Source organism: Neofelis nebulosa, chromosome 2, assembly GCF_028018385.1.
Source record: "Neofelis nebulosa isolate mNeoNeb1 chromosome 2, mNeoNeb1.pri, whole genome shotgun sequence".
NCBI classification, from domain to species: domain Eukaryota; kingdom Metazoa; phylum Chordata; class Mammalia; order Carnivora; family Felidae; genus Neofelis; species Neofelis nebulosa.
This window is the reverse complement of record NC_080783.1, coordinates 124,679,257-124,697,335: the sequence shown is the minus strand read 5'-3', so window position 1 is coordinate 124,697,335 and position 18,079 is coordinate 124,679,257. Positions and strand designations below refer to the sequence as shown.

At 41.6% G+C, this 18,079-nt stretch overlaps 1 protein-coding gene across 5 annotated transcripts in view; it reads left to right on the top strand.

Annotated features, from left to right (window-relative positions):
• The window catches only part of HIPK1 (homeodomain interacting protein kinase 1), a 51,275-nt gene extending 33,777 nt beyond the window's left edge, over positions 1–17,498 (top strand). For 2 of the 5 annotated variants that reach the window (XM_058716131.1, XM_058716130.1), the window contains exons 9-16: positions 2,702–2,823; positions 3,741–3,875; positions 6,516–6,658; positions 7,057–7,239; positions 7,725–7,931; positions 9,486–9,727; positions 11,346–11,476; positions 12,587–17,498. In XM_058716131.1, the coding sequence (XP_058572114.1) occupies positions 2,702–2,823; positions 3,741–3,875; positions 6,516–6,658; positions 7,057–7,239; positions 7,725–7,931; positions 9,486–9,727; positions 11,346–11,476; positions 12,587–13,075 (1,652 nt within the window). In that variant the 3' untranslated portion in view covers positions 13,076–17,498. Of the gene's footprint in view, positions 1–2,701; positions 2,824–3,740; positions 3,876–6,515; positions 6,659–7,056; positions 7,240–7,724; positions 7,932–9,485; positions 9,728–11,345; positions 11,477–12,149; positions 12,333–12,378; positions 12,501–12,586 lie in introns of those variants that run through there. The other 3 variants (XR_009257807.1, XM_058716132.1, XM_058716133.1) reach the window with 3 other exon arrangements.
• Positions 17,499–18,079: the final 581 nt, after the last annotated feature.

The window sequence follows — 18,079 nt, the reverse complement described above, 5'->3', positions numbered from 1 at the left end:
AGGTAAGTATAAGCTTTGGAAATTTTTTTCTCCTTAGGAAGTCTAAATAATCTGAGGAGCTAGGTAGAGCAAATTGTAAAATTTCCAAATCAAAGGGTTTTTAAATTAAGGTAATGAGGATGATGATAGTTGGTACATACTACTACATGCCACATAATGTTCTGACTGCTTCTACATGTATTTAATTCATCCTCACAAACAACCCTAGGAAGTGACCCAGTGTCATCATGTCCGATTATACATGAGCAAATTGAACATGATTCTCTCATCTGCCTAAAGACTTAATAACTAGTTAGTGGTGGAATTGCAATTTGAACCCAGGCGGTGGGGTTATGCACCTGGGGTTTGAACCCAGGTGGTGGGGTAGCTTATGCATTTTGAAGTATTCTGTACCCCTCTCAGTATTTAAACTCTGCTGTTAAGAGTTGTCAGTTGATTTGCACCCACAGCCGTATGCTGGATTCTGCCCAGCAGTCCTATATTCCAGGTCGCCTCCTTTTCTTTTACCATCTGCTCTGTTACAAGATGCTATACTTAGAGAAAAATAGACCCTCATCAATTAGACAGTTTTATTCTTTCTCCCATACTTTCCATGGATTTTTATTTAACAAGTTGTATTCATCAAAAACAAAACAAAACAAATCAAAACTTTAATCATTTCTTAGTTCAGGGTTCCGGGAGAACCTTCCAAAAGTGTTACTTTTAGTAATTGGTTGTTTCCACTTGTAGTTTCCTGAAGAAGCTAGTTTTAAACTAGCTTAACTGCTGTGGTTTAGCCTAAATTACAATAGCAATCTGTTACTTATTTAGTTACATTTGTAGGTCAGTACTATAAATATTACTTTCTGTACTATTCTGATTGCCCAAAATAGATCTACGTTTTGCTCAGTGGTAACTATTATTCTGTAATTTTGTCCCCTTTTACTTCATCATTCTGGGACTCCTAGGTGAACTTCTATCATGAACATTTCTTCCTAAATTTTACCTCCTTTGTTCCTGCCCAGTTGTAGGAGGTCTATGACAATAATGTTGTCTTGTAGTGTTGTGGGAATTTAGACAAGAATTTTGATGTTGCTTAGCTTTCCTATTAGATAGCATAGCCTTATGAAGAATGGCTGGCAGATTTTTTTATGTGGATATCTGGATTTGTTACCTTTTATTTTTATGTAAGAAGCACTTTTAAAAAAAAGTTATTGTTAAGAGTGTTTTAATTCTGATTTGACTTGTCTCTCTTACTTTGTGTATTCCTGGATTGTGTTTTCCAGAATGAGATCTTCTAAAATACTTGTATGTCACTGAAATAGAAAATTAGAAGACTTGCTGAAAACCTACAGTGTTAGAGTTTAGGAGTTATGCTTATTTGGCATCTCCATAACAATGTTGAGAGAAATTAGTGATGGGTTAGAAAATGTCACTGAAGAAGATCTCTAATTAAAAGAAAATGTTTGTGTCCCCACTTAACAAAAATGCAGGAATTAGTGAATTAGAGAAACTTCCATTAGTGGGTAATAGAAACTTAAATTCTCCACATTGAGGGTTTTGGTAGGGCAGGTTTAAAAAGCTTTTTTTTTAATTTGTATTTATTTTTGAAGGAGAGAGAGACAGAGCATGAGCTGGGAAGAACAGAGAGAGAGGGAGACGGGGATTCCGAAGCAGGCTCCAGGCTCTGAGCTGTCAGCACAGAGCCCGACACCGCATGGGGCTGGAACTCACAAACTGTGAGATCATAACCAGAGCTAGAGTCAGACACTTAACCGACTGAGCCACCCAGGCAGATAGGGCAGGTTTAAAAGGAAGTTGAAGTGTCTCTTCTCAACGCTTGACAAGAAGGAGAAATATCTTTGCTTCTGAATGAGAAATTCTGATTTGTAGGAAGGATTTATTCAGCATTTGTGCTCAGAGCATAATGAATAAAAAGGCAGATATGGTCACTGTTTTAAAGGCAGCAAAAAGTTCTTAATTTTCTTACCTCTCCATAGTTAGTTGCAGAAGAGCCTTACTAAAAAGCTGTCAATAGCAAAAGTAGATTTCTAAAATAAGTAGAAAAAAGTGTTTCTGTAAACCAAAATGACTCCTTTTTAATATTTTTTATCCTGGGTTATAATTTCTTCAGTCCACATACCAGTTAAAGATAATATGTGTAAGTAACTTGTTAACTGGGTTATATTTTCTGAGGAGTAAGGTAAAACATCTTCAAAGGGTAACTCAGGTGATAAATTTTTGAGCTTTTTGTATTTTTTCTTAACTAAGAGTCATAATTAAGCAAAAGTTAAAATTATATTCAAGTTGTTGCTTTTAATAAATTACATTTTAAAAACCCAAGTTTTTTCCCTCCCCCAATGAATTAAAAGGTGAATGCAACTTAAGTATAGGTTTTTTGTTTGCTTTTGCCTATGCTATTAATGGGAATAGGATGAGTATTATAAGTGTTGTAGGGTAAAAAAAAATTTTAGAGTTCCCTTAAACCATCCGTTCTTGTATCAAACATTTTCCCATTAATTTAACCTGAAGGGAGCCAAACCAGTCTCCCTTTTCTTAACTCCCTAGACTTCTATGAAACTCCTTTGTCTTAAGTGTGTACAGCTAACCTGGGTGATGGATTATTTGAACAGAAAAGCTAAAAACAAACAAACAAAAGCCCCTAAACAAACAACACCGCAGACCCAGCAAAGCAGTTTAACTGTGGTGGTGTTTTCTACAGCTGGACTACAAGCAACAACAAAGCATTCTGGGTTCCCTGTGAGGATGGATAACGCGGTGCCGATTGTACCCCAGGCGCCAGCTGCTCAGCCACTGCAGATACAGTCGGGAGTTCTTACGCAGGTAAAAGCCGTAGCAGCGTGGATACTCGATGTTGCTGAAGCACTACTGAGAATCAGATATTTTGTCCTGGAAGATGGTATTTGCTTTGACTGTAAGATCTTTCTTGGTCATGATTCAGTGGACTTCAGGTGAAACCTCTATAATAGAATGATGACTCATACCTAACACTGTTGTAGCTCTGCTAGTGTCTTCCTTAGATTTATGTGGATAAATACCCAGACCTTGAGAAATCATGTTCTGAGTGAATTGCCTCAGATTTTGTGGGATGAAGTTAATTTTTTGTACATACATAGCAACATCTGGATTCTAAATATGAAGCGTTCCCCTTTGGTTCCCTTTAGTGTCCCCTTCGCTCACTCTTTCAGAATTACATCATGGCGGAGAGGCTGAATCATATCAGGATGCCTCTTCGAGTATTACAATTCCTTCATTCTGTGTGTTTAACTAAGCTGTAGAAAGCCTTATTAACACTTTCTACGTGCCATGGAACATGCAACTAAGACGGGCAAGAGAATCACGAAATATTCATATAAGCAACAGATATCACATTTTCAGTTTTCTATGTGTAAATGTTTGTGGCCCATGACACACAGGAAATCTGGAGGTCCAAAACCCTTATTTTGTGAGGAGGAAGAAGGGGAATTCTTAATACGTGCCTTTGTTGACAGAGTTTTAACTGATCCTCTGAATCTGGCCCAAGAAGGATTCCCGTACTTTATTGCTTTAGGCCACTGACATTTGACCCAGTGGGCTGACGCTGTGCAGAGCTGAAGGGGAAAGCTGTGTTTGTACGTGCATTTTAGGTGATACGAAATTCCTACTTGTTGGTAATATCTTGGGGGGAGTGAGAAACCCTTCTGAATCCAGATGACCTGCCTCCGTGTTTGTTTCACTCACCTGCCTAATCTACGTTTCAGGGAAGCTGCACACCACTAATGGTAGCAACTCTTCACCCTCAAGTAGCCACCATCACACCGCAGTACGCGGTGCCCTTTACTCTGAGCTGCGCAGCCGGCCGGCCGGCGCTGGTTGAACAGACTGCCGCTGTACTGGTAATTCCCCTCACTTGATTGTGTTACTAACGGAGTTTCTTTGGTTTCTTTCTTTCTTTCTTTCTTTTCTTTTCTTTTCTTTTCTTTTTTCCTGTTTGTTTTTGTTCTGTTTTCCTCTGGTTTTTCTCATTTTTCAAACAAAAATTTTTTTAACTTAGTCTTTGCAGAGGGCATGGAAGCATGTGCCATCTTGTGGCTGTGTTCTTGCTACATCTTTAATGTCTCATTGTTTTCCTCCCCAACATTTCCTGAAGCACTGTTTGACTCTGACACTCAGTGTGGCTCTGTAAGGAGCCAGGTCCCTTTATTCTTCTTTGCCAGCCTAGTGTGATAAAAGCTCTTGGTGTAGCCTCAGAAGAGCTTCAAGACTTATCTGTTTTCTGCCCTTTTACCCTCTGATCCCTGAGAATGAAGGAAATGGCTTTTAGTTTGGCTCGGCTACAGGTATCCGGATGGCCAAAATTTCAACTCCTTGGCAAGTTAGCCTCCTTCTTTATTTGCTATTTTAAGCTTCTAAAACTTTTGTACACGTAGAAATGTTTAAGATGCTCTTAATGTATTGCTTTACCAGTTGATGTTAACTTTCCTAATACGAACATATGAAGATAACTCTTTTTGCCACTTGTGATCCGTGTGGCAGCTTATATTTTCCATGTAAAGATATCCCCTTTAGAATCTTTTTAGATATTTCATTTGTTGGTTGAGATTAAAGGTGAGCTCATTTTTAGGAGTTTTATGGAGAAATTAATTACCTTACAAATAGGTCTTTATACAAAGGCAAAAATATGGCTGAAAAACTATGCAAATACAAGACCTTTGTTAATAAAAGTCCTGGGGAAAAGTTATTAAATACAGCAGGAAATGTAGTAGTATGGGGCTTAGAGACAGGAAAAACAAGTAGGACTTGGAGGTGTATTTCAGGATTTGTAACCTTTAGAGTGATCTTTGGATGTGTTTTGGTTTATTTGGGGGAGTTAGAATTGTTTATTGGACATCCGGCATTTCATTATTTGAAATTGAAAAGTAGGAAAGCTTTTGAAAACCTTATCAATACTATTGAATACTGATATCTACATCTTTCAAAGTGGCTTTACATTTCTTTTGTTGTTTCTCAAGGATTCGTGTGAGTGTAAACACTTCCAGAGACACACTTTGGTTGTTGGAGTTTGTTTGGTTTTTAGTTTAAAAGTCTTTGTCCACTTCCACATGAATTATAGCATAAACATAAAACCTGAGTGCAGGGAAGTTAGATATATTTCCAGCTTGATTGATCCAAGCCACTGGTTTTAACTTGCTCACCTATAGTTTTGAGAATGTCAGTTGATACTTCTCCTTTGCTGCTTCTCTTAAGTTTGCACTAGTCATTTGCTAAGCTTTGCATATTTTTGTTCTTCCTCTGTCAAAACAGTTCGTCGCTTGGAACGCCAGATTTCTGCCTCACGTTGGAATGTTATTTCTTGCTCTGTATTAAACTACATGCTTTGTCTTGTGCAGGTGTTGGCTTATGGAAAGACGCATGGTGTGACTTAACATACTTCTCTTATTTTTTGTTATGTTTTATTTTGTTTTAAATTCTGCTTATGATAGCAGACGTGTTTGCAGTTTCTCTGCTTTGAAGGCTTCTTGTTTGGAACCGGTATTTGTAACAAGTGGATCTGTTACTTGCAGAAATATTTTTAAAACAGTGTGTTGATGGCCTTGCAGTTTGAAATTCAAGAAAAGAACCATATGTACCCAAGCATTGTAGGTGATTGTACTGTAGAATTTGAGTTTAAAAAGGAAACTTTCAAATCTGTTCCCCTTTTTTTCAGAAAATGCCAGAATTTCTGTAAGAAGTTCAGAAAACATATTTGTTGCTGTCTATGGCAAGTGCTTGTTAAAAACTAGAAATGATGTATTTTCTTATAGTGATTAGTTTTTATGTTGAAGTATGTTTCTGCAGATGATACCTTAAACAGTATATTTTAGGTAACTATTAAGAACAAAATATGGTGCTCTCTGCATCTATTTCATAAATATTTTAATTGCTGCCTTATTTAATTTATCACGTGGCCGTATATGATGAAGTTAGCCTTCTTTTGCTGGCATAAGCTTGTTGGCCAAAGGATTTTGGCCTTTGGTCATCCACACCTGGCTCCATTTTCCAAGTTCTACCCTTTTAAAAAGGCACAATTCTCCCCTCTGTTTTATGGGTTGAATTGACCTCATGTCTTAACTGATTGGCACTTAAAATTTTAAATTCTTATTTTTAATCTCAAGGGAGCTGTCTTAACTCTTTCTAGGGATATTGTTAGAATCGTTGCAAAAATGATACTCCATCGTTTAACCAGAGCTTACCTCTGAACTTTCGGACTCCTTTGCTCTACAGTATAATAGGAACTCTTAACCACAGGGATCCTCTTTTCTTTAATACCCTGGTGGTCATGTTACAGAGGTGGCTGAGAGAAAGCAACATGTTCTCTTTCCCTTTTCACAAGACTTGTAACCTTGAGCCCCTCTGACTTTTCTTTTTTGATCTCTGCAAGTTAACAATCTACAAGCAACTTCTTTAAAGATATGAATTTTTCTTTCATCTAAAAAACAAAAGAAAAAGCCAAGAATGAGTCAAGTCTGGATCTTTTTGTGTGTGTTTCCTTGCAGCAGGCTTGGCCTGGAGGAACCCAACAAATTCTCCTGCCTTCAACTTGGCAACAGTTGCCTGGGGTAGCTCTGCACAACTCTGTCCAGCCCACAGCAGTGATTCCAGAGGCCATGGGCAGTGGCCAGCAGCTCACAGACTGGAGGCAAGTATCCTGTGTTCCTCTCTGGGATATTTGCAAGCGTAGTTCCCTTAGGGTAGGAGTGCTTGATGATGACTGGGACGAAGATAAAAGAGAGTTGTATCTCTGTTTCAGATTCTTTAAGAAAAGAACCTTATCGGTCTCGGAAATGGGGTAATGGGAAAACTTTGAATACAGGAAGACAGTAGGTTCCGAGATCAGGAATCATTTACTTCAGATGTAAAGACTTACTCAATAAGAAACCATATGGTGAAAACTTAGAGCCTTGTAGTCCAGGTGCCCAATTTTAAAAATAAAATGCAGCTCTGTTTGGTTGTTTTAATTGCTTTTAATGCCTGTTTGGTCCTCATGTCCCAGTGTTTTAGGCATTCAGTCTTCTGTGTGTGTTTCTGTTGATACAGGAATGCCCACTCTCATGGCAGCCAGTACAGCACTATCATGCAGCAGCCGTCCTTGCTGACGAACCATGTGACGCTGGCCACTGCTCAGCCCCTGAATGTTGGTGTTGCCCATGTTGTCAGACAACAGCAATCCGGTTCCCTCCCTTCAAAGAAGAATAAGCAGTCTGCTCCAGTCTCTTCTAAGTAAGTCTGTGTGAGAGCTGGTGGTCAAAATCGCCAGTACGGGAGAGATGCCGCCAGCATTTAAAGCGCTGTGGTACGGATGCTTGTGGTGTGAAGCAGCAGGTAGCTGCCATGTGTGCCAGAGCTAACCTTTCTGCTTGGACACGCGTATCAGGCGTGTCCTAAATACGCAGAGCCTCTCTCTGCTGCCCCTCTGAACCCAGGCCTTCTTTAGGCCAATGTGTCTGTTTTTCTGGCCACTCCACAGGGTGAGATTTAACCATGGGCATACCCAAAATGTGTGTTGTATTTTAGGGTTGTTGTCCCCGGAAATCCTGACTAGAGCGGTTAGTTTATTTGTTATTGGAACTTCTGTAGTTAAGTGTATTGGCTTAATGATCAGGTAAAAAAGGAATCAAAAAGCAAGCTGGAAAGAGTTCTAGGGAAAGATGGATAGTTTTGGGGGTCAAGAACTGAGCAGTCTTTCTTGTGACCTTTTTCCACAGGTCCTCTCTGGATGTTCTGCCTTCTCAAGTCTATTCTCTGGTTGGGAGCAGTCCCCTCCGTACCACATCTTCTTATAACTCTCTAGTCCCGGTCTCAGATCAACATCAGCCAATCATCATTCCAGATACTCCCAGCCCTCCTGTGAGTGTCATCACCATTCGCAGTGACACTGATGAGGAAGAGGACAACAAGTATAAGCCCAATAGGTAAGTAAGATAGGTAAATGGTTCCCTGGCTCAGTGGCTCCTACCCTTAAGTCTTAGACTCGTGGCTCCCGGCAGGTGTTTGGGCTATTGAAAGGAAGGACTGAAAAAAGGTATTTGGAAGCATGGCCTTGGACACATGAGTCAGAACACTCAAGTTTCCATAACTGAGCATCATGTTGACTGACATGTCGCTGACATGTTCCAAGACTGAGCGTCGGTCTTTCAGTTATGTTGGCTAGAAAGTGGATATTAAGTTGCTTCATATTCAGCTACTCTGGTTTGGAATGCACATTATACCATAGACATGATCCCCTGCTTTTAAGGACCTTTAGAGTCTGAAAATAGATGCCATAGCAGAAGCATATAAACAACAGTGAAACAAATCAGTAGATAGGAAGTTATTTGTAATTTCTTAATCTGCAAAGGCCTCTTTGGAAGAGGTGGAACTTTGGAGTAGGGCTACCTTCTTTTTCTCCTTCTGCCGTATGGTCTGAAAATTGAAGAATATAAGTACCAGATAATTTCCTCTTATCTCAGCACCTTAATCCAAGTTCTTAACTGGGCAGTTAACCAAGAGAGAGTGGATACGTTCAAGAACTGTTACATGCACCTCTCTCTCAGTGCTCACATAGTTAACTGCTTTGATTGTTCTATGTTGCTTTCTTCATTGGTCCTTTAGTGTTAGAGGAGAGAAGAGAGAATAACCCCGTGTTTCCCTGAGGAGGTAGGATTCACACATGACAGTAACTTATGAGACTTTACATGTAGTTATATATAAATGAAGCTTAAATGAAATGAGAGAGCAAATTTAGAATGAAGTACTTCAAGAGAGCTGTTTACACATGGTATTTACAAATGGCAAGTGGACTTGAAGTTTTGAAAGCGGTTTCTGAACTGATCTGGGGAAGAAAAGTAAACTTTCCAGTGAGGAAAAGTGGCCTTATAGTGGCAAAAATTATATAACCCAGCAGGATGGCTTTGACTGGAGCCAAGCCTATTGAAAAAAAATCAGGAAAATTAGGAAGGTGGGGTTCAGTTTGTGAAAGTACTTAAAAAAAAAAAAAAAGTGTGGTGAGAAGTTTGACTAGACATACTAAGGTACCATTTACAGCCTAGCAGGATGCTGTGGGGAAGAGTGGTGCCTGAAGAATACTGTGGAGACAATCAGGAGCGGAAATGGCTAAGGGGCCGTGGAAGAGGTGTAGGAGACGTGTGCTGGCATCATTGTGTCCCAGCTCTGAATCCTGGCTCTACCGCTCATCACTGAGTGACCTTGGCCAAGTGTCTTAATCTCTCTGTGCTTCAGGTTCCTCATCTGCAAAACGGGGGTGATAGTACCAACTTCATAGAAGTGTTGTGAGGATTCGGTGAGACAGTATGTAGAGTGTAAGCATAGTGCCTGATGCATGATAAGCACTCAGAAGTTTGCTGCTGCTAGAATTATTCTACTGTCATAGTCGTCGTCATCATCATTGTCATCATGGGAGGACCGGAGATTATCAAAGAAACACTGCCAGAAACGGGTTGAATTTTCACGTATTTTCTTCTCCTCAGCTCTGGCCTGAAGGCAAGGTCTAATGTCATCAGTTATGTCACTGTCAATGACTCTCCAGACTCTGACTCTTCCTTGAGCAGCCCGTATTCCACTGATACCCTGAGTGCTCTCCGGGGCAATAGTGGACCCCTTGTGGAGGGGCCCAGCAGAGTTGTGGGGGATGGCGCTGGCACCCGCACCATCATTGTGCCTCCTCTGAAAACTCAGCTTGGTGACTGCACAGTAGCAACCCAGGCCTCAGGTGAGCATCTTCACAGCTACGGTTGAATTCTCCTTTGACGTGTGTACCCTTAATATGTTGCTATGACCTACTTATGCCAATAGTAGAGACCAGTTACTTAATTCAGAAATCAGTTGCTTGTCGTGTGAAATTGTTTTCGGCAATCAGTTTATCATACTATGTTTATTTTGTTTGGATTAACATAAAAGTGAATTTTGTAGTCCCAGTAATATACTCACTGTTGGTGGGAGAAGGCAGACCAGAGCCATTGTATGGCCAGAAGAATTAGCAGGCAATTTTTTTTTTTTCTTTTGCCACAGGTAATTTGAATTTGACAATCCAGTGTGACTAGGAACTGATAATATTAAAAATGACTGCAAAAGATCTTTTAAGAAAATGAGATGTACTTAGATCTTTTCTTACCCATGTCATAGCAGTGATACTTTTGTGGTTTTTATTATCAACCTAATTTCCACCATCCTTTCTGCAGTTAGGTGCTGGGCTTAGGCTCTCTGGTCCAGTTATCAGGTAAAGCTAGTTGTAACAGCAAGCCCCACATTTCCCTTGGGGACATAATAGAAGTTCGCTTCTTCCTCACATGACTTCCCAGTGCTAGTGCTCCTTCTGGATGGGCCTGTGGTGAGTTAAGGATCAGAGCCCAGAAATCCTCAGCCTCCAATGAGAAGGAGAAAGAGTTTGGAGGAGGGACCCACATTTCTTTACCTCTTTAGCACTGGAAAGAGTGGAAACTAATCACATGGCCCCACCTAGAGGCCAGGGGGCCCGGGAAGTGTAGTTCTTGTCTAGGCAGCTCTAGACAGGGACAGCTCTCTACACCAAAGGAGGGGAGCTTCAGTTTTTGGTGCCAGTATAGCCATCTGTGCTGCACTTACATGAGTTGGTGACTTACTGTGAATTATGCTACTGCCGGAGACATAAACAGGGTTCAGAAATAGGCAGCTGTCCCATTGCAGACAAGGCAGAACTTCCTGATGCCAGGCTACTGAACAACATTGTTAGGAGCTCTTTACACTGTTGGGTCCAAAGAATATAGGCTACTCCACAAATCCTTGAGGAAATGCTCCAGTGTTCCTGGTGGGACTGCAGAAGGAAGCAACAGGTTGACCTTGATCTTGCTTAAAGCTAACTGCCCTGCAGTTAATTAGAATTTGAAGATAGTGAGTGCCCACAAAGATCTAGCCTTGTTTCAAAGCCCCTTTGACACCTAAATGTCCTAAGTATTACCAGCATCTTACTCAGCTTCCGATTGTCATGTCTATACTTGTTTAACCCCTTCCTCCATAAGACTCTAGGCCCCTCGTGGGTAGGGACCATGTCCTACTGGTTTTTGTATTTCCAGTAGTGCCTTGCACATTACAGGAGATTAGATAATATTTACGAAAGTGAGCCTTTCGAAGATCCTTTATGGAGCTTTGTATCAAGACAGAAAAGAAATGGGTTGTATAGTTTTTGTTTCTCTGGTGTAAATGTAATTGAGGAAATAAGATATACACCAAACCTTAACTCTTGCAGACTTTGTACAAACCTGAACTGATTAACGTGATGCCATCTGAGGTTTAACTCAACTCTGCCGAGCAGATGTCTACTCATAACTAAGTCAGGTCTGACCCGTTTTTAGGTCTCCTGAGCAGTAAGTCCAAGCCAGTGGCCTCAGTGAGCGGGCAGTCATCTGGATGCTGTATCACTCCCACAGGGTATCGAGCTCAACGCGGGGGGACCAGTGCGGCACAGCCACTCAACCTTAGCCAGGTAAGCGCTAGGGGCTGCTGCCTTCTGTTTGGGGCCCTCCCTGTTGTTACTCTCTGGAGAACCCTGCTTCTGGCTGGACTGCTGAATAAAGCCAGATGAAGCCCCTCTTGTGTCAGTCAGTTTGGTGTTCTGTGGCCTGCGTCATACCTGCGTGTGCTGTGTCTCTATTCCCTCTCTAAGTGTGTTGATGTACATTCCAGGTTTTCTGTTGGATTTTGCCAGTCTATCCCGGAAGCTTAGAGAAATGTCTAGCATTCAGAAAGCTTCGGATACTTTAGTCCGTGCCTAGTTCTGTACTACCACATGCTTTGAGACCAAATTCTCTTCCTTTATCTCCCAGGTCATAAATAACCTGAGCCTCACACTGATTACTTGAGGCAAGAGACAGTGAAAAACTGGTTCTAGTCCTGTGTGTTGGCTTGAGTCTGGGATTTGCTTCCTCCCCCCCCCTCCGCTGCCCCCCCTGCCCCCTACTATCCGATTCTCCGATGCAGCGGGGAAGGGTACTATTCACTCTTTCCTCAGCTAAAATTCCGGTGCTTGTATGATGTCTACCAGTGGTGAGAAAGTGTGTATATGAGGGGGTAACTGTGAGTGAGTATGTGTTGTGTGTGTGAGAGAGAAAAGCACATGCAAGTGCAAATGTAAGTTCGAGTTAGTGCATGTGTTTTAGGCTACACAAGCCAAGAGGGATATGAAGAACTTAGAGGAGAACAAAAGAAAACAATGGCAAGAAAGAAAGGTTAGGAAAAATTCAAATTCACTGGCGCCAGAATAGGGTGAGTTGAGTCAACAGGTACTGACTTGCAGGAGTGGGTAACCCTGTGACCTCTCGATCCCCGCCCCCCCCCCCCCCCCCCCCCCCCGCCCCAACCCCTTGCCTCTGTCACACTTAAGAGCAGACTGCTGCTATCTGGGCTGGGTTAGGATCTGTTCTGCTGAGAGGTGGAGGGATGAAGGCTGACTTCTGACGGCATTGCCAGGCTGGGAGATTCTGTGCTGTGGCAGCCCAGGAGCAGTACAGGTTAGAACCTCAGCTCTCAACTTGGCCTTTGGTGCTCTGAACCAGAATGACCTCAAGGTTCCTCACTCCCTTCTTCTTCCTTCCAGAACCAGCAGTCATCGTCAGCTCCAACCTCGCAGGAGAGAAGCAGCAACCCTGCGCCCCGCAGGCAGCAGGCGTTTGTGGCCCCGCTCTCCCAAGCCCCCTACGCCTTCCAGCATGGCAGCCCGCTACACTCGACGGGGCACCCACACCTGGCCCCCGCCCCTGCTCACCTGCCGAGCCAGCCTCACCTGTATACGTATGCTGCCCCCACCTCTGCTGCTGCATTAGGCTCCACCAGCTCCATTGCTCATCTCTTCTCCCCCCAGGGCTCCTCAAGGCATGCCGCAGCCTATACCGCCCACCCGAGCACTCTGGTGCATCAGGTCCCCGTCAGTGTTGGGCCCAGCCTTCTCACTTCTGCCAGTGTAGCCCCTGCTCAGTACCAACACCAGTTTGCCACCCAGTCCTACATTGGGTCTTCCCGAGGCTCAACCATTTACACTGGATACCCACTGAGTCCTACCAAGATCAGCCAGTATTCCTATTTGTAGTTGGTGAGCAGAGGGAGGGAGGTGTCATGGCTGCCTGTTCCTGGCCCAGAATCTTTAGTAACAGGCTATGATGAGCTCCTCCCTTACCCCCTCTTGAAACTCCTTAGCCAGCAACTTGTTCTGCAGGGGCCCACTGAAGCAGAAGGGTTTTCTCTGGGGAAACCTGTCTTCGTGTTGACTGCATTGTTGTAGTCTCCCAAAGTCTGCCCTATTTTTAAATTCTTTATTTTTGTGACAGCATTTTTGGTATTTGGAAGAGTTCAGATGCCCATCTTCTGCAGTTACCAAGGAAGAGAGATCATTCTGAAGTTACCCTTTGAAAAATATTTTCTCTCTGACTTGATTTCTATAAATGTTTTTAAAATGAGTGAAGCCCCTCTTTATTTTACTTTGTTTTATTGTAATTGCTGGTCAGAGGAAAAATGCTGATAGAAGGACTTGAAATCTGGTAACAAGTGAGAAAAGAGAAATCGATACTTTGTACTTGTTTGAAAACCAAGACTCACTTGCCTGTTTTAAGAGCAGCGCACCCAAGTCTGCATTTGACTATCAGGCATTTCTCCTCAAAATTTTACCTTTCTTTATGGGACATTAGACTTAACAGCGTTTCAGTTTTGTTTTCATGTCACATTAAACGTACTGGGCAATTGTTATTTTTGCAAAACTGGTTATATACGGCTCTCTGTGTTACTGTTGGGATTCTCTCAGTTGCTCCTGTGTTTATTTTAAAGTGTGTTAAAAAGGCAGCTCACCATTTGCTGGTAACTTAGTGTGAGAGAATCCATACCTACCGTGAAAGCACTAGGTGTTCTTTTTAAATGAAGTACCATGCATTCTTCTTAAGTTATTTTTTAAAAGTCCTTCTCTCTCTGATTCAGCTTATATGTTATTATTGGAAAAGCCATTACGGTGGTTATTATTGTATGGTGGTGATTGTCTTATTATATGCAAAATCTCTTTGTATTATGCGAGACTGGTATTGATGAGCTTTGCCTAAAGGTTGTTGGCATCGGTGAGCTTTGCCTAAAGATTAACATGAATTTTCAATAATACACCTCTCTCTCTTTGCCTCATCTCTCCCTTCTGTTCTATGTGATTTATTTGGGGAGAAAGCTAAAGAATATGAAACCAGATAAGAACGTTGTGTATAGCTTTTATACTTTAAAGTAGCTTCCTTTGTATGCCAGCAGCAAATTGAATGCTCTCTTATTAAGACTTATACAATAAGTGCATGTAGGAATTGCAAAAAATATTTTAAAAATTTATTACTGAATTTAAAAATATTTTAGAAGTTTTGTAATGGTGGTGTTTTAATATTTTGCATAATTAAATATGTACATATTGATTAGAAAAATATAACAAGCAATTTTTCCTGCTAACCCAAAATGTCATTTGTAATCAAATGTGTAGTGATTACACTTGAATTGTGTATCTAGTGTGTATCTGATCCTCCAGTGTTACCCCGGAGATGGAATTGATGTCTCCATTGTATTTAAACCAAAATGAACTGATACTTGTTGGAATGTATGTGAACTAATTGCAATTATATTAGAGCATATTACTGTAGTGTTGAATGAGCAGGGGCATTGCCTGCAAGGAGAGGAGACCCTTGGAATTGTTTTGCACAGGTGTGTCTGGTGAGGAGTTGTTCAGTGTGTGTCTCTTCTTCCCTTTCTCCTCCTTCCCTTATTGTAGTGCCTTATATGATAATGTAGTGGTTCATAGAGTTTACAGTGAGCTTGCCTTAGGATGGACCAGCAAGCCCTTGTGGACCCTAAGCTGTTCACTGGGATTTATCAGAACAGGATTAGTAGCTGTGTCGTGTAAATGCATTGTTGTCCGTTTTCCTGCCGACATTGAAAAATAAAAACAGCAGCTTTTCTCCTTTACCACCACCTCTGCCCCTTTCCAATTTGGAATCTCAGCTGGGTTCTCACAGAAGCATTTTCCCCATGTGGTTCTCTCTCTCACGGTGCGTTGCCACCTTGCTTCTGGGGGAATTTGGGAAGCAGGTGAGAGGAGTCAAGCCAATATAAAAATATGTGGTTTTTTTCTTTTTTTCTTTTCTTTTCTTTTCTTTTCTTTTTCTTTCAGAGTATGTGCAATCACTTTTAGAATGAGATTTTTTTTTTCCTTTTCCCATGTGGCAGTCCTTCCTGCAAATAGTTGACATTCCTAGTAAAATATTTGCTTGTTGAAAAAAACCTATAACAGATCTGTTTATACCAAAGAGCCTGTTGTATTGCTTACCATGTCCCCATACTACGAGGAGGAGTTTTGTGATGCCGCTGGTGACCGGGAACTCACAGAAAGGTTTCTGAGCCGGTGAAGAATATTAAGAAGGAACCAAAGCCTGTTCAGTCATCAGGCTGTTGAGGTTTCTTTTTAACAACTTGTACATTCTTGGGGCTGTGAAATTGTCCTTGTACTCTCAGCTCCTGCATGGATCTGGATCAAGTGGAGGGTCCTGGGGATGGGGATGTTTCCTGCCCATAAAAGATTTGGGGGAAGAAGGTTAACTCTGAGATGTAGAAGTGTTCCATCTGAATTGAAAATTTTGTACTGGAGGGCTAAGTCTAGGACTGGTTCCTTGTAGAGATGGTGTCAGGAGGTGCGGGATGGAGATGGGAGATTTCATGGAGCCTGGTCAGCAAGCTCTGTACCAGGCTGAGCACCGAGGAGCTGTCAAGGTATTTGGAGTTTCTTCATTGCGAAGAGTAAGGGCTTCCACGATGGGGCATAGTCAGTACAGCCTACCAGGAACATGTTGGTGTTTTCTACTTTCTCTTTTTTCTTTTTTCCTTTTGGTCATTCTGTTGAGCTGTGTTTGCGCCACTGTATTGGTGAAGATACCCAAGCAGTTTGTATAGTTTCCGTCACTCAGCGTTATACGGTTTTCTGGTCAATGTGTGCGATCTCTGTTTCCTTTTTTGCCAAGCACACATTGATTTTCTTGCTCAAAGGCAGATCTGGTTTCTAGTAGAAACATGTTTTGTTCCTTAGCTTTCCTCTACAAGGGATAAGATTTGTTGTTTTTGTAACAAATGAGATGCAGGAAAAAAAACAAAAAACCACAAAACACTCCACTCCTGCCCCCCTGTCCAGTAAGTAGATACCAGTTAAGATACGAGTCTCATTAACTTCATGGGGAAAAGACAATAAATATCAAGAACTTGTATGGTTATCTTAATCACCTTACTAGCTGTGTGTGTGGCTTTAAGAATTTTAGAAATTTTCAGCCTTAGTCTGCAAATTGGCATTTCAGATTTACCAAGATAAATGTCCATCTGTGTCTGCTGAATGTATATGTGCTCGATGTGGCTTTAGATTCTGTCCCTGGGGCTTATTAACATTGCAAGCCCTGACAGGGCTGGGGGGAAGCCCTGTGAATTCGGTGAGCAGCCCGCCTGGGTTATAGCAGCCTAACTTCAGACCAGCATAAGGCTCTAAGTCCTTTCTGAACTTTGTATTTCCAGCTTCTCCCCTTCAGGGTGAGAGGGAAAGCGGGGACGGTCTAAGTACAGCCACTCTGGGCTCATCGGGACACTTGATCACTCCAGAGCTTTAATAGCTTCCAGGAGGGGATACTGCTGTCAGTGCTCAGCTCAGATACCAGCCCCAGGAATAAAAACTCCATTTCAAACAGTTCTGGCCATCCATCGTCCTCCACTAGAGGGGCTCAGCTCGACTGCCCTTAGCCAGGCAAGCACAGTAATGTGTGTTTTATTCAGCATTATTATGCAAAAACCCACTGGTTAGGTTGGTTTGTTTTAGGATAGGAAATGAAATTGCCTCTCGGTGACAGGAATGGCCCAAGCCTGCTTCCTTATTTTGGTTTTTGGTTTTTGGGTTTTTTTTGTTTTTTGTTTTTTGTTTTAACTGATGGATGGTGCAGCATGTCTACATGGTCGTTTGTTGCTAAACTTTATATAATGTGTGGTTTTGATTCAGCTTGAAAAATAATCTCACTACATGTAGCAGTACATTATATGTACATTATATGTAATGTTAGTATTTCTGCTTTGAATCCTTGATATTGCAATGGAATTCCAACTTTATTAAATGTATTTGATATGCTAGTTATTGTGTGCGATTTAAACTTTTTTTGCTTTCTCCCTTTTCTGGTTGTGCGCTTCCTTTTACAACAAGCCTCTAGAAACAGTTTCTGAGAATTATCGAGCTATGTTTGTAATGCAGATGTACTTAGGGAGTATGTAAAATAATCATTTTAACAAAAGAAATAGATATTTAAAATTTAATACTAACTACGGGAAAAGGGTCCATTGTGTAAAACATAGTTTATCTTTGGATTCAATGTTTGTCTTTGGTTTTACAAAGTAGCTTGTATTTTCAGTATTTTCTACATAATATGGTAAAACGTAGAGCAATTGCAATGCATCAATAAAATGGGTAAATTTTCTGATTCATGTGGCTGTTTTTGACTTCTGTTTAGAGGGGTGCAAAGGGGATGAACAGATGGCATCTTTGGAGTGGCTAAATGCGTTGCATCCGAACATGAGTGGCATGTTAGAGGCAAATCCATCTTTCGTACAAACCTCCACGACGGAGGCGAATCGGGGCTTGGCAGGAAACACTTTTCACAAATGGAGTGTCCAGGGCCCTAACTTAAGCTCGTCTCGTTCTGGCCCTTTGAAAGAGGCAGAAACTTCTGACACGGGATAATTAAACTTTGTTTCCTAGCGCGTTCCACCAAACATCTGAAGTATCATTGCTGGAGGTCAGAACACCACAAGAAGATGCTATTTTTCCCTCCTTTCAAGCTGCACTATGAGAAGCATAGTCCTTTTGGAGGAGGAGCCCTTCTGATGAGATCTGTCTTGATGCCAAAGTGAATAAAATTTGTCTAGATTTGTCTAGATTGATCACTGCAGGTCTCTGAATATATGCTGTACTCGTTTGATTTGTTTTGACACATGCATTTCAGGCCACATCGACCCTAGGGTGGCCATTAATTAATTGTGGGGTCCTGTAGTCACGGTTGGG